The sequence below is a fragment of the Prunus avium genome, chromosome 2, assembly GCF_965620075.1.
Source record: "Prunus avium chromosome 2, drPruAviu1.hap1.1, whole genome shotgun sequence".
Classification (NCBI taxonomy): Eukaryota; Viridiplantae; Streptophyta; class Magnoliopsida; order Rosales; family Rosaceae; genus Prunus; species Prunus avium.
The window spans coordinates 12475725-12489534 of NC_142285.1; the positions used below are offsets into that span (position 1 = coordinate 12475725).

Consider the following 13810-nt stretch of genomic DNA (forward strand, 5'->3'; position numbering starts at 1 on the left):
TTTTCAGACGTCTATATTTTCTTTCAACCGTCGTTTGGTTTAATTGAATGTTTAAATTATTGTACAATCTTTCTTATATATATATATCTCTTTATTTATTAAAACAGCAATCCAGTGTTGGAGAAAAGAAAATTGAAAAGGTAAATTCATTAATTATGAATTTTGCATTTGAATTAGACGTCGGTTTTATTTAAACGACGTAATAAAGTATTCATTACGACGGTATTTTTTTACCGTCATGTAACTCATTTTAAGACGACGTTTTGTTATTTAAACCGTCGTTGTTAGTTATTTACCACGTCACTTATGTTGCTTTATTTGTTCAAACAGAGTACTGAAGTACCAGATTATACAAAGCTAGAGTTGCCATCTTCTTTACAATCCCTTTGTAGTTATGTTGAATCGACACTAAAGCCTCAGGAGAAGGCTATGAGCTTTATGATTGAGAAGGAGGTGTTTGGCATAGATCGTAACACCTTCGTCTTGCATGAAGATATTACCCAATTTGCTGGCATGGAAGAAATTGGGGCTACTGTCGTTGCAGTATATATGAGGTTTGTCCTTATCAAATATTCATTTGACACTCTCCTTTTGTTTAAAAAAAAAAACACTCATGATTTCAATTCATATATTTAGGTGCCTGTTTGATCATCTGAAAGCTGCAAATATGGTGAATATGGTTGGCTTTATAGACCCTGCTCTAGTTAGTGCTGACGCTGGTTCATTAACTGAAAGATCACGTCTCGTAGCCAATCGTCTTCAAAAAACAGATGGTGAACAGATTTTCCTGATGCCTTACAATCCAGGGTTAGTCTCCAAAACAAAAGACAGGATTTTGTTTGTATGATGCTCTGCATATAACACTATTTAACCTTTATATTTATTTTGTGCAGCCGTCATTGGGTCTTGATCATTGTAAGAGCAAAGAAGGAAACCTTATATTTTCTGGATCCACTGCCTGGAAATCGGTTTGTGGATGAGGACGGGAAAAACATTGTGAACTCTGCTCTAAAAATGTATAATACACACATAGGCAGAGTAGGCCGTAAAACACCTCTCTGGAAAACTCTGCCCAGCACTCCAAAGCAACCAAGCAGTGTAGAATGCGGGTATTATGTCATGCGCTTTATGAGAGACATCATAAAGGATACTTCCCTGGAATTTGAGAAGATGGTAAGAAGAAAATTTTCAGATTTATTTTTATGTGGGTTTTTATATTATCAACGACGGTAAATTAAAAATACCGTCGTTGAATATATATACTACGTCGGTGAATGAATAATAGCGTCGTCTGTGAGATTAATCTTTGTTTATGGACTGCAGTTTGCCAAAGGAAATGATCAAGCGCCATACCCCCAAGCTGCCATTGAAGAAGTTAGGAAAGAATGGGCAGAGTTTGTGTGTGTTCATATGGAGTAGAGGAATTTTAGCATACTTAAACATTTTTATAAAATGTACAAATTTTGTTAGAATTAGACAAGTTTTTGTACAAAATTGGTTAGAATTCGCAAGTTTTTGTTGAAATCAACGTCCCTGTAAATTTGTTGAGGTTTTCATGTTGTGAAAAACCGTAGTTTGTTTAAAAAGACGTTGTATACACATAACAACGTCACAGTTTTTAAAAAAGCGACGTAAGAGGTTTTTCAAACGACGCTCTTGGTTCTATAGACGACGTTGTTTTTTTGATATTAGACGGCGAGAAGTTAAGAGTTGTGGTCGTGGAAAATATTTTGTACGTCGTTTTATGTGCAAAAATGGTCATGGTTTAGAATTTAAACGACGTTTTGTTTTAAAATTAAGTCGTTTATAATAATTTAAAACGTCGTTAATTTATTAACGCCGACGTGGTTTGTGGGTTTTATTCATAATATTTTATTCCATTTCATTCAAATATTCATAATAAATTGAAAATAAATCCAAAAAATGCAACGTCAACTCCTATGAAGTCATTGAGATATTTTCTTCCCCCTTAAGCTTTAAAAAATTAAGTTTGAGTTATACAAATTTAAAATTACCACCAAAAAGAAAAATGTTTTCATGAGTCACAACATCACTTATACTTTAATGGTTTAGGGTTTAGGGTTTAGGGTTTAGGGGGATGAAGGTTTATTTTTGGGGTTTAGGGTTTATGGTTAATATATATTAGGCCCTAAAACCATAAATCCTTTTCTATAATTATTTAAAAATATATATATAATTTATGGTTTATATTTTATGGTTTAGGGTTTAGGGTTTAGGGTTTATGGTTTAGGGTTTAGGGTATAGATGTCATATTTAACGATGGTTTTATTGTTTTTCGTCGATGATTTATGAAGAGCGCATTTCTAAACCTTGGTTTCTTTAAAATGACGTTGTACACACATAACAACGTCATAGTTTTTACCAAGCGACGTAAAAGGGTTTACAAACCGTCGTATTATAAATTTATAACGACGGTAAATAATTCATAACTGACGTAGTTATCACAACTGCCGAACGACTGTATTTTAATAAACCGACGTGGTTACTTTGGGGTTCTGAAAACGACGTCGTTCTCTTTTTAATACTCGCCAAGTGACTTTTGGATTTCCAATGTAGTTATGACGGCGCTTGTTTATCTAAACGGACGTTGATTATTAAAATATGACGTCGCTATGTATATTAGAACCGACGTTGTACTTATATAATTTGTTTAAATATGATTTTTTCACGCGTTTTTTAACTCTCAGTTTTCAATTAGGGTTGCAGAATGATTCCTCACAAGAAATTGTCTTTCTGAAAGCAAATGGGTTTGCAGAATGATTCCTCACAAGACCAAGCATGGGTTTGCTACATCCTCCTGTGTAGCAAGGGTGGAACCAGCTTTAGAACCTGCATGGGTTTGCAGACGCACAACCCACAACAGGATCTAAGGCTGGTTCCCCCCTGCTACACAGGAGGATTGAGGTTGATCACTGTGGAAAAGGGGACTACAATGTAACCAGGAATCGAGGAGTGAGCTTTTCACACTTTGTTGATTTTGATTTTCTGAAATTATTAGATATTCATTTGTGGCTGTGCAGGAGCTTGAGAACAAGAGGAAGGAGAGGGCCCAGCTTGCATATGAGAGGAAGAAACAGTTGAACAAGCTGAGGGTGAAGGCAGAAAAGAAACCACGATGTATTTGCCAAATTTGTGTACATATATTGTGTAAATATTGATCAATATTTAACACGAAGAGATTTGCCTTTTAAGATGAAAATGTTGTTGAGGATTGAGAATTAAATTTTGTTTTGTGTTAAGAAAGATATTACCAAAATAAAAGAAAAATTAATTAATTTTAAAAAGCTATAAAAATAAGACGGCGGTTTACAGAGAAGGCAGACGTATAAATTGAAAAAATACGACGGTAATTTGAACTTAGGACGTGGTAAATAAACACGACAGTAGTGTTGTAGGTACCGTCGTAGTATGCTCCAAAATAATAAGTCGAAAAATTAATCTCTCGCTGTAATACCCTCAAAAATAATATTTGGTTTTATTATTTTTGTGGAAAATATTATTAAGTCGTGTGACTATTTTGGATGTTGTATGATTTTGGTTTGGTGTGGAAATATTGGAATTAAGTGACTTAATCTCAATTTGGGACAAAATACCCTTATGATTAAGTTTATGATTTTTCAAAGGAAGTATAAGAAATTGAAGTGAGAAAATTATGATTTTTGAATTGGAAAATCGAGATTGATCTCACGAACGCGTAGGCGCAAACGGTTCGTGAATCCGAGTTGAAACGAAGAAGTTATGCTCGTTTGAAGTTTCAGGGACTAAATTGCAAACAGAGACTTTGCCTATAAATTTAAGATGGACACTGTTTGGATTCATAATTTGCAATTGAATCCGGAAGTTTGAGAGCTCGTCGGAGAGGCGATTTCCGGCGGCTGCTGCGGCGGCGTACGGTGGAGGTGATCAACACCACCAACCCAGATAGGAAGCCTGATATCTTGTGAACATAACCCAAGAAGAATCGGAGCCATCGGAGGTACGGTGAAGGCAGGGCGACGCCGCGAAGTGGGTTCGTCAATAGTGAAATCAGCAACTTCAACCGGCGGTTTGAGCCACTTACACTTCGAATTGGACCTCGAGGTAAGAATTAAAGTTGTTCTAATCAGTATTACGAATATTTTGGCATAGGTCTTGACCGGCGATTTTAGGGTGGTCCGTCGCCGGAATAGTACCCAAACCACCACCGGCGGTGGCGGCGCGTGGCGGCTCTGGGTGGCGATTCTGAGTTAGGGCTTTAGAGACAGAATGTAGTGCTGGAGTAACTGAACATGTTTGTATGTTTAAAATTGTTGAGATTCTGTCGTTTAATCGACGATCGGAGCCTCACAAATGTGGACCTTTGATTTGAGATTATCGGACCGTTGGATCGTGTCCAATTTTAATTATATTGTAGCTGGTGTTGTTAGGAGTCTGTGGGTTCAGACGGATTGATGATCGGACGTCCCGATCTTAAGTTATTAAATTTCAAAGTTAAGGCGAGCGATCGCCATTCGATCGTGTAATGTAGAATTATCCGACCGTTGGATTGGGCCCAAATTGTTGCAGGGTGATGTTGGGACTATTTAGAGTCCATTGGTGAGATCGGATTTGGAATCCGAGGTTGTGGGCCCAAGGCGGATTTTTGGGGTGTCGGTTAGACATGTGGGACCCACGGGACCCAAATAGTGACCTTTTGGACAATGGGTGTCATTAGTCATGATTTGACGTCGACAACACGTACGTCACATTTTTGGAGTTGGTTGGATGAGATCTGATCACTTTGGATTCCCGGTTGGTCCAAAGGGCAATTTCGTCATTAGATGCGAAATCTTGGATTTTTGGAGTTTTGTACTAAGTTGAGCTATGTACTTTGCTTAGGTACTGTTGGAGTTTGAGTTGCTCGTTGAGGTTTGAGATTGAGGATTCGTTAAGTTGTTGAAGACGCAGCTTGGACGAAAGGTGAGTAAAACCATCCTAATCGTGAGTAAAGTCACGAATTATTATATTTATTATAAGGTGACCTTGGATAATGTTAATGGCTATAATTAACATGTTGGTTGTGATTTTATAAAATGTTTAATTGATTTAAAACACATGAACTTGTTCATCAACGGTTCATGAGGTAAGTGAAACCTATTTTGTTTTGAATTAGTACTTATTATTGGAGATTTTGGTGTTTAACCATATAACATATGTTGTGGATGTATGGTGGAAATTCATTCGTGAATAACCACATAAATATATATAATAAATATATATTGCTGTGATTGGTGTATTTGGCTATAAAACAATGTTTAATGTGAAACTACATTTATATTGTTTTGGCGTTGGTGTTTTGGTGTTGGTGTTTTGGTGTTGATGGATTTAGGTGAGAATACCTTGAATCCCTTCTGAGTTTGTCAGGTGGGCATTCTCGTGGCAAATAATGAGGGATAAATTACCCTAGGGAGCAAGACCCAAGAACAGTTAGAGCTCTAGTCTGGCGCCATCTAGTACTCATGACTGGTGTGTAATCATGAGTGAACACTACTATGGTGTTTTGTAGTGTTATAGATTAGAGGTTCATAGTATTCTCTCTTCTATCTGTCAAACAATTGACGTGTGAAAACTACTTTGAAATAAAGAGTTTTGGTGTGGTCACAGGTGGTGATCGTAACAGTTCTTTAAATAAAATAAAAGAATTGTGATTGTGATGATATTGATGATTATGATTACCTTGGTTATACAAGGATTGTGGTGTGCTAATGAAAGTGCATGTGTTTGTATATTATGTGAAATTGACATATTATACTGTGGACGTGGTTTACTCATACGAGCTTTAGAAAGCTTACCGGGTTGTTCTGTGGTGAACCCGGTGCACTATTCAATGGTGTAGGGGAAAATCCTGCAGGTGGTAGAGACGGTGAGCAGGAGAATTAAGGTGAGGAGCAGGAGGCTCATTGGTGGTCCCACAGACTGTAAAGTGTGGTGTGAGAGTGTTGGTGAGTGTTAGACTTCCGCTGTGTGAAATAAGCTCTGAGGAGCATATTATGTAAAATGATGATTGTTCATTTATGTTGTGAGTTTGTAATGTAATATTTGACTCAGAAGAGTTGAGTCATTATTGACATTGTGGTTCGGAACAGTGGTGTTGTATCAAAAAAGAAAAGTTTAAATTTCTAGGTACTTTTGTTGAAGGTTCCGAGCTTCGTGTCCCGGATCGTTGGTTGTTCTGTTTAATTTTGCAGATTAATTGTTGTTGAAAATTCGGGGCGTGACAGTTTGGTATCAGAGCATGTGGTTCTGCTCTGATGGAGTGTTAGAGCTTATGGTCAGCTCTGACAGTTGTTAGCAGAGCAATTGGTTTGCTTTGTTAGGGCTTTGGGTAAGCTCTAAAGATGTTTAGTATGGATACATCTGAGATGGATCTCAGTGTTGGAACATTTGGATTGTTCTGAAAGAAGTCGTTGGATGACTGTGAGGGAGTATGAGGCACGGTTTGCTGAGTTGTCTCGTTTTGCAGACCCTCTGAGTGAGTTGCAACAAACCCAGAAGTTTCAAAGGGGTTTGAATGTTTATGTGAAAAAGATGGTGACTGGTTTCCGCCATACGAAATTGGTGGATTTGGTGGAGTGTGCAGCTTCAATCGAAGCAAATAATAATGAGTTCAAGAAGAGTCTGGATGTCAAGAGAGATGTCAAGGGGAAAGGAAAGGCGCCAGCACAAAGTAGCACCACTGGGAATCAGGGAGGTATTGGCAAGAAGCAGAGGACGGGGTACCTGACTGCGACAAAAAATGAGGCACATGCTAAGCAAGCTGGGCCCATTAGATGTTATAACTGCAATGAGGTGGGTCATCTGTCAATAAACTGCACCAAGCCTAAGGTGTATACATGCTTTACTTGTGGTCAGCCAGGACATATTGCTAAGAATTGCAAGAGTGAAAACAAACCGGGGAGACAACAAAGACAAGGAAATGCCAGAGTCTTTGCTGTGGGTCAAAGGCAGGGGAACACTGGTGTGGAAGGTACAATAACTCTCTTTCATAATCTTGTGAGGGTTTTGTTTGATACTGGTGCATCACATTCTTTTATCTCTCGATCTGTTGTGAATGCGTTGGGATTAACTCCTAAATTGCTTGGTGTGCCTTTAACTGTTGAGTCACCTTTGGGTAATTCTGTGAAATTAATTTTGGTGTGTGAGTCTTGCCTATTGTTGATTGGTAACAAGGAGTTCCTTGCTGATTTAATTGTTCTGGATAATAACTCGTATGATATGATACTTGGTGTGGACTGGTTACGGTGTAATCATGCTGTAATTGATTGTCATGGAATGTTAGTGTCATTTCATACTCCTGGACAAGTGGTGGTTCGGCATAGGTGCATTAAAACTGATGCAACTATGAAGTTTGGGTTTCTAGCTCTTGTGGAAAGAGTAGAACGAGTTCTGGCATTGGAAGATGTTCCTAAAGTATCTTTGTATCAGGATGTTTTCCAAGATATTGTGGGTTTGCCTCCAAGGAGGGTAGTGGAGTTTACTATTGAATTGATTCCGGGAACGTCACCAATATCAAAGGCTCCATATAGAATGGCACCTACCGAGTTGAAAGAACTCAAGATTCAAATTGATGGTTTAGTGGCACAAGGGTTCATTAGACCGAGTACATCACCTTGGGGTGCACCTGTCCTATTTGTGATGAAAAAGGATCACACACTGAGATTATGTGTGGATTACAGAATGTTAAACAAGGTGACGATTAAAAATAAGTATCCGTTGCCAAGGATTGAAGATTTGTTTGATCAGTTGAAGGGGGCAACTGTGTTCTCAAAGATTGACTTGAGATCAGGATAGCACCAAGTTAGGGTGAGGGAGGAAGATATTCCTAAAACAGCATTTCGAACCAGGTATGGACATTATGAGTTTGTTGTCATGCCTTTTGGGTTGACTAATGCACCTGCTGTGTTTATGGATTTGATGAACAGAATATTCGGTCCTTACTTGGATGATTTTGTTGTGGTGTTTGTGGATGATATCTTGATCTACTCAAAGAATGATGAAGATCATGATAGACATCTGGAAATTGTTTTGGAAACACTAAGAAGGAATCAGTTGTATGCCAAGTATGAAAAGTGTGATTTTTGGCAGGATAAAGTAAAATTTCTCGGCCATGTGGTTTCTAAGGATGGGGTATCAGTGGATCCTTCTAAAGTGGAAGCAGTTATGGAGTGGAAACAGCCTGCTACTGTGACTGAGATTCGTAGTTTCTTGGGTTTGGCCGGTTATTATCGGAGGTTTATTGAGGATTTCTCAAGTATTGCTGCACCTTTGACCAAGTTGACAAGGAAAGATGTGTTGTTCATTTGGAATGAGGATTGTGAGAAAGCCTTCAAGGAACTGAAGAAGAAATTGACTACTGCTCCGGTGTTGACAATTCCCTCAGGAGGAGGAGGATTGGTGATTTATAGTGATGCATCTCTTCAGGGTTTGGGATGTGTGTTGATGCAGAATGGTAAAGTGGTTGCTTATGCATCTAGACAGCTGAAGGTCCATGAGAGAAACTATCCTACACATGATTTAGAATTGGCTGCAGTAGTGTTCGCCTTGAAAGTTTGGAGGCATTATTTGTATGGTGAGAAGTTTGAACTCTTTTCAGACCATAAGAGTTTAAAGTACCTCTTCTCTCAAAAGGAGCTGAACATGAGGCAAAGGAGATGGATGGAACTCATAAAGGATTATGATTTCACGTTGGAATATCATCCAGGGAAAGCTAATGTTGTTGCAGATGCATTGAGTCGCAAGCCTAGAGGAGTGGTCGCATCTGTAATGGCACAGGAGTGGAGAATGCTGGAAATGGCAACAGAGGTGGACCTAGTACCAACTACAGTTGGAGGAGATATTTTTCTGGGGAGTATGACAGTTCAACCTAGCTTGATTAGTAAGGTGATTCAAGAGCAAGCTCACGATGTGGGAATGCAAGCTAAAATGGTTGAGTTAACAATTGAACCAACTTTTATAGGTCCTTCTGAGTGGACAATTGGGAGTGATGGTGGTTTGAGATACAGAGGGAAGTTGTGCGTGCCTGAATCTGAGAATCTTAAGAGAGAGATTTTGGATGAAGCTCATCGTTCTAAGTATACGGTTCATCCAGGAAGTACTAAGATGTACAAGGATCTTAAGAGACAATTCTGGTGGATTGCTATGAAAAGGGAGGTGGGACAGTATGTGACTAAATGTCTAACTTGTCAACGGGTGAAGGCAGAACATCAACGGCCATCAGGGTTGTTGAAACCTTTATCTATTCCTGTTTGGAAATGGGAAAATATTGCTATGGATTTCGTAGTGGGATTGCCTAAGACTAAACAGAGTCACGATGCAATTTGGGTTATTGTGGACCGACTGACGAAATCGGCACATTTTCTGCCTGTATCTATGAAGTATTCAGTGGACACACTGAGTAAGCTCTACATTCGTGAGGTGGTGAAACTACACGGGATTCCTATATCCATTGTCTCGGATAGGGATGCTCGTTTCACTTCTAAGTTTTGGAGTAGTTTCCAAAAGGCCATGGGGACTAGATTGGATATGAGTACAGCTTTTCATCCTCAAACTGATGGTCAAACTGAACGAGTGAATCAAGTGATGGAGGATATGCTTCGGGCATGTGTCTTGGACTTCAAGGGAAGTTGGGATGAATATTTGGCTCTGATAGAATTTGCCTATAACAACAGTTATCACTCTAGTATTGGTATGGCACCGTATGAAGCATTGTATGGAAGGCCATGTAGATCACCTGTTTGTTGGGCTGAGGTAGGTGATAATAAAGTAATGCATACTGAGGTAGTTCAAGAGACTACAGAGAAGGTTTCTATCATCAGAGATAGAATCCGCACAGCACAGAACCGTCAGAAGAGTTATGCAGATAAGAAACGGCGGAGTGTGGAATTTGAAGTTGGTGACCATGTGTTTTTGAAGGTTTCACCAATGAAGGGAGTAATAAGATTTGGTAAAAAGAAAGGGAAGTTATCTCCCAGATTTGTTGGACCTTTTGAGATTCTAGATAAGGTCGGTGAGTTGGCATATCGGTTGGCATTACCTCCAATGATGTCAAGTGTCCATAACGTGTTTCATGTGTCAATGTTGAGGAGGTATATTAAGGATGCTTCACACGTAATTGATTACGGTACTGTTGAAGTAAATGGAGATGCAACTTATATAGAGGCACCTGTACGCATCTTGGACAGGATGACCAAACAGCTTAGAACAGCTCAAGTGGATTTAGTCAAAGTGTTGTGGAGTCACCATGACGAGGGTGATGCCTCTTGGGAATTGGAGTCTGAAATGAGGAAGAAGTATCCTCATCTTTTTTAGGACGAAGCGGGTTGAATTTCGGGACGAAATTCCTTTAAGGAGGGTAGAATGTAATACCCTCAAAAATAATATTTGGTTTTATTATTTTTGTGGAAAATATTATTAAGTCGTGTGACTATTTTGGATGTTGTATGATTTTGGTTTGGTGTGGAAATATTGGAATTAAGTGACTTAATCTCAATTTGGGACAAAATACCCTTATGATTAAGTTTATGATTTTTCAAAGGAAGTATAAGAAATTGAAGTGAGAAAATTATGATTTTTGAATTGGAAAATCGAGATTGATCTCACGAACGCGTAGGCGCAAACGGTTCGTGAATCCGAGTTGAAACGAAGAAGTTATGCTCGTTTGAAGTTTCAGGGACTAAATTGCAAACAGAGACTTTGCCTATAAATTTAAGATGGACACTGTTTGGATTCATAATTTGCAATTGAATCCGGAAGTTTGAGAGCTCGTCGGAGAGGCGATTTCCGGCGGCTGCTGCGGCGGCGTACGGTGGAGGTGATCAACACCACCAACCCAGATAGGAAGCCTGATATCTTGTGAACATAACCCAAGAAGAATCGGAGCCATCGGAGGTACGGTGAAGGCAGGGCGACGCCGCGAAGTGGGTTCGTCAATAGTGAAATCAGCAACTTCAACCGGCGGTTTGAGCCACTTACACTTCGAATTGGACCTCGAGGTAAGAATTAAAGTTGTTCTAATCAGTATTACGAATATTTTGGCATAGGTCTTGACCGGCGATTTTAGGGTGGTCCGTCGCCGGAATAGTACCCAAACCACCACCGGCGGTGGCGGCGCGTGGCGGCGCTGGGTGGCGATTCTGAGTTAGGGCTTTAGAGACAGAATGTAGTGCTGGAGTAACTGAACATGTTTGTATGTTTAAAATTGTTGAGATTCCGTCGTTTAATCGACGATCGGAGCCTCACAAATGTGGACCTTTGATTTGAGATTATCGGACCGTTGGATCGTGTCCAATTTTAATTATATTGTAGCTGGTGTTGTTAGGAGTCTGTGGGTTCAGACGGATTGATGATCGGACGTCCCGATCTTAAGTTATTAAATTTCAAAGTTAAGGCGAGCGATCGCCATTCGATCGTGTAATGTAGAATTATCCGACCGTTGGATTGGGCCCAAATTGTTGCAGGGTGATGTTGGGACTATTTAGAGTCCATTGGTGAGATCGGATTTGGAATCCGAGGTTGTGGGCCCAAGGCGGATTTTTGGGGTGTCGGTTAGACATGTGGGACCCACGGGACCCAAATAGTGACCTTTTGGACAATGGGTGTCATTAGTCATGATTTGACGTCGACAACACGTACGTCACAGTTTTGGAGTTGGTTGGATGAGATCTGATCACTTTGGATTCCCGGTTGGTCCAAAGGGCAATTTCGTCATTAGATGCGAAATCTTGGATTTTTGGAGTTTTGTACTAAGTTGAGCTATGTACTTTGCTTAGGTACTGTTGGAGTTTGAGTTGCTCGTTGAGGTTTGAGATTGAGGATTCGTTAAGTTGTTGAAGACGCAGCTTGGACGAAAGGTGAGTAAAACCATCCTAATCGTGAGTAAAGTCACGAATTATTATATTTATTATAAGGTGACCTTGGATAATGTTAATGGCTATAATTAACATGTTGGTTGTGATTTTATAAAATGTTTAATTGATTTAAAACACATAAACTTGTTCATCAACGGTTCATGAGGTAAGTGAAACCTATTTTGTTTTGAATTAGTACTTATTATTGGAGATTTTGGTGTTTAACCATATAACATATGTTGTGGATGTATGGTGGAAATTCATTCGTGAATAACCACATAAATATATATAATAAATATATATTGCTGTGATTGGTGTATTTGGCTATAAAACAATGTTTAATGTGAAACTACATTTATATTGTTTTGGCGTTGGTGTTTTGGTGTTGGTGTTTTGGTGTTGATGGATTTAGGTGAGAATACCTTGAATCCCTTCTGAGTTTGTCAGGTGGGCATTCTCGTGGCAAATAATGAGGGATAAATTACCCTAGGGAGCAAGACCCAAGAACAGTTAGAGCTCTAGTCTGGCGCCATCTAGTACTCATGACTGGTGTGTAATCATGAGTGAACACTACTATGGTGTTTTGTAGTGTTATAGATTAGAGGTTCATAGTATTCTCTCTTCTATCTGTCAAACAATTGACGTGTGAAAACTACTTTGAAATAAAGAGTTTTGGTGTGGTCACAGGTGGTGATCGTAACAGTTCTTTAAATAAAATAAAAGAATTGTGATTGTGATGATATTGATGATTATGATTACCTTGGTTATACAAGGATTGTGGTGTGCTAATGAAAGTGCATGTGTTTGTATATTATGTGAAATTGACATATTATACTGTGGACGTGGTTTATTCATACGAGCTTTAGAAAGCTTACCGGGTTGTTCTGTGGTGAACCCGGTGCACTATTCAATGGTGTAGGGGAAAATCCTGCAGGTGGTAGAGACGGTGAGCAGGAGAATTAAGGTGAGGAGCAGGAGGCTCATTGGTGGTCCCACAGACTGTAAAGTGTGGTGTGAGAGTGTTGGTGAGTGTTAGACTTCCGCTGTGTGAAATAAGCTCTGAGGAGCATATTATGTAAAATGATGATTGTTCATTTATGTTGTGAGTTTGTAATGTAATATTTGACTCAGAAGAGTTGAGTCATTATTGACATTGTGGTTCGGAACAGTGGTGTTGTATCAAAAAAGAAAAGTTTAAATTTCTAGGTACTTTTGTTGAAGGTTCCGAGCTTCGCGTCCCGGATCGTTGGTTGTTCTGTTTAATTTTGCAGATTAATTGTTGTTGAAAATTCGGGGCGTGACACTCGCGTCATGGTATATTATTTAACACGTCGTTTTTTATAATATACCGACGTGTATTAATTATATATACACGTTTAGGTCGTGGAAAATGGTTTGTACGTCGTTTTCTGTGTAAAAATGGACATGGTTTTAACTTTAAACGACGTTTGTTTAAAAATTACGTCGTTTATTATAATTTAAAACGTCGTTAATTTATTAACGCCGACGTGGTTTGTGGGTTTTATTAATAATATTTTATTCTATTTAATTCGAAATATTTATAATAAATTGAAAATAAATCCAAAAAATGCAACGTCAACTCCTATGAAGTCATTGAGATATTTTCTTCCCCCTTAAGCTTTAAAAAATTAAGTTTGAGTTATACAAATTTAAAATTAAAACCAAAAAGAGAAATGTTTTCATGAGTCACAACATCACTTATACTTTCATGGTTTAGGGTTTATATAAATTTAGAAAAGGGATTAGGGTTTAGGGTTTTATGGACGAGATATTTTAGGACATAAAACCCTAATCCCTTTGGAGAAATTATTTTTAAAAAATATATATATATAATTGTGGTTTTATTTATTAGGGTTTAGGGTTTAGGTTATATTTGTCTATTAGGGTTTAACGACGGTAGTTTG

The 13810-nt window shown here is 38.7% G+C and overlaps 1 protein-coding gene across 8 annotated transcripts; it reads left to right on the top strand.

The window, feature by feature from the left end:
* Positions 1 to 3476: 3476 nt before the first annotated feature.
* On the top strand, positions 3477 to 13110 carry LOC110766376 (uncharacterized). 8 transcript variants are annotated; one of them, XM_088249206.1, is made up of 5 exons: positions 3477 to 4101; positions 4879 to 4959; positions 5404 to 5505; positions 5876 to 7006; positions 12805 to 13110. In XM_088249206.1, exons 4-5 carry the CDS (start codon positions 6451 to 6453, stop codon positions 12846 to 12848), a joined length of 600 nt encoding a protein of 199 aa, XP_088105332.1. In that variant the 5' UTR covers positions 3477 to 4101; positions 4879 to 4959; positions 5404 to 5505; positions 5876 to 6450; the 3' UTR covers positions 12849 to 13110. The 8 variants fall into 8 exon arrangements, 5 of the variants coding, with proteins under 5 accessions (XP_088105332.1, XP_088105331.1, XP_088105330.1 ...); XM_088249205.1 differs by having other exon boundaries at positions 3478 to 4101; positions 5404 to 7006; XM_088249204.1 differs by lacking the exon at positions 5404 to 5505 and having other exon boundaries at positions 3483 to 4101.
* The last annotated feature ends 700 nt before the right edge of the window (positions 13111 to 13810 follow it).

Coding starts and splice junctions, on each gene's coding strand:
- LOC110766376 (XM_088249206.1), top strand. CDS start 6,451: ATGACTGTGAGGGAGTATGAGGCACGGTTTGCTGAGTTGTCTCGTTTT. Junction 7,007..12,804: donor GGGGAACACTGGTGTGGAAG/GTACAATAACTC, acceptor TCAATGGTGTAG/GGGAAAATCCTGCAGGTGGT.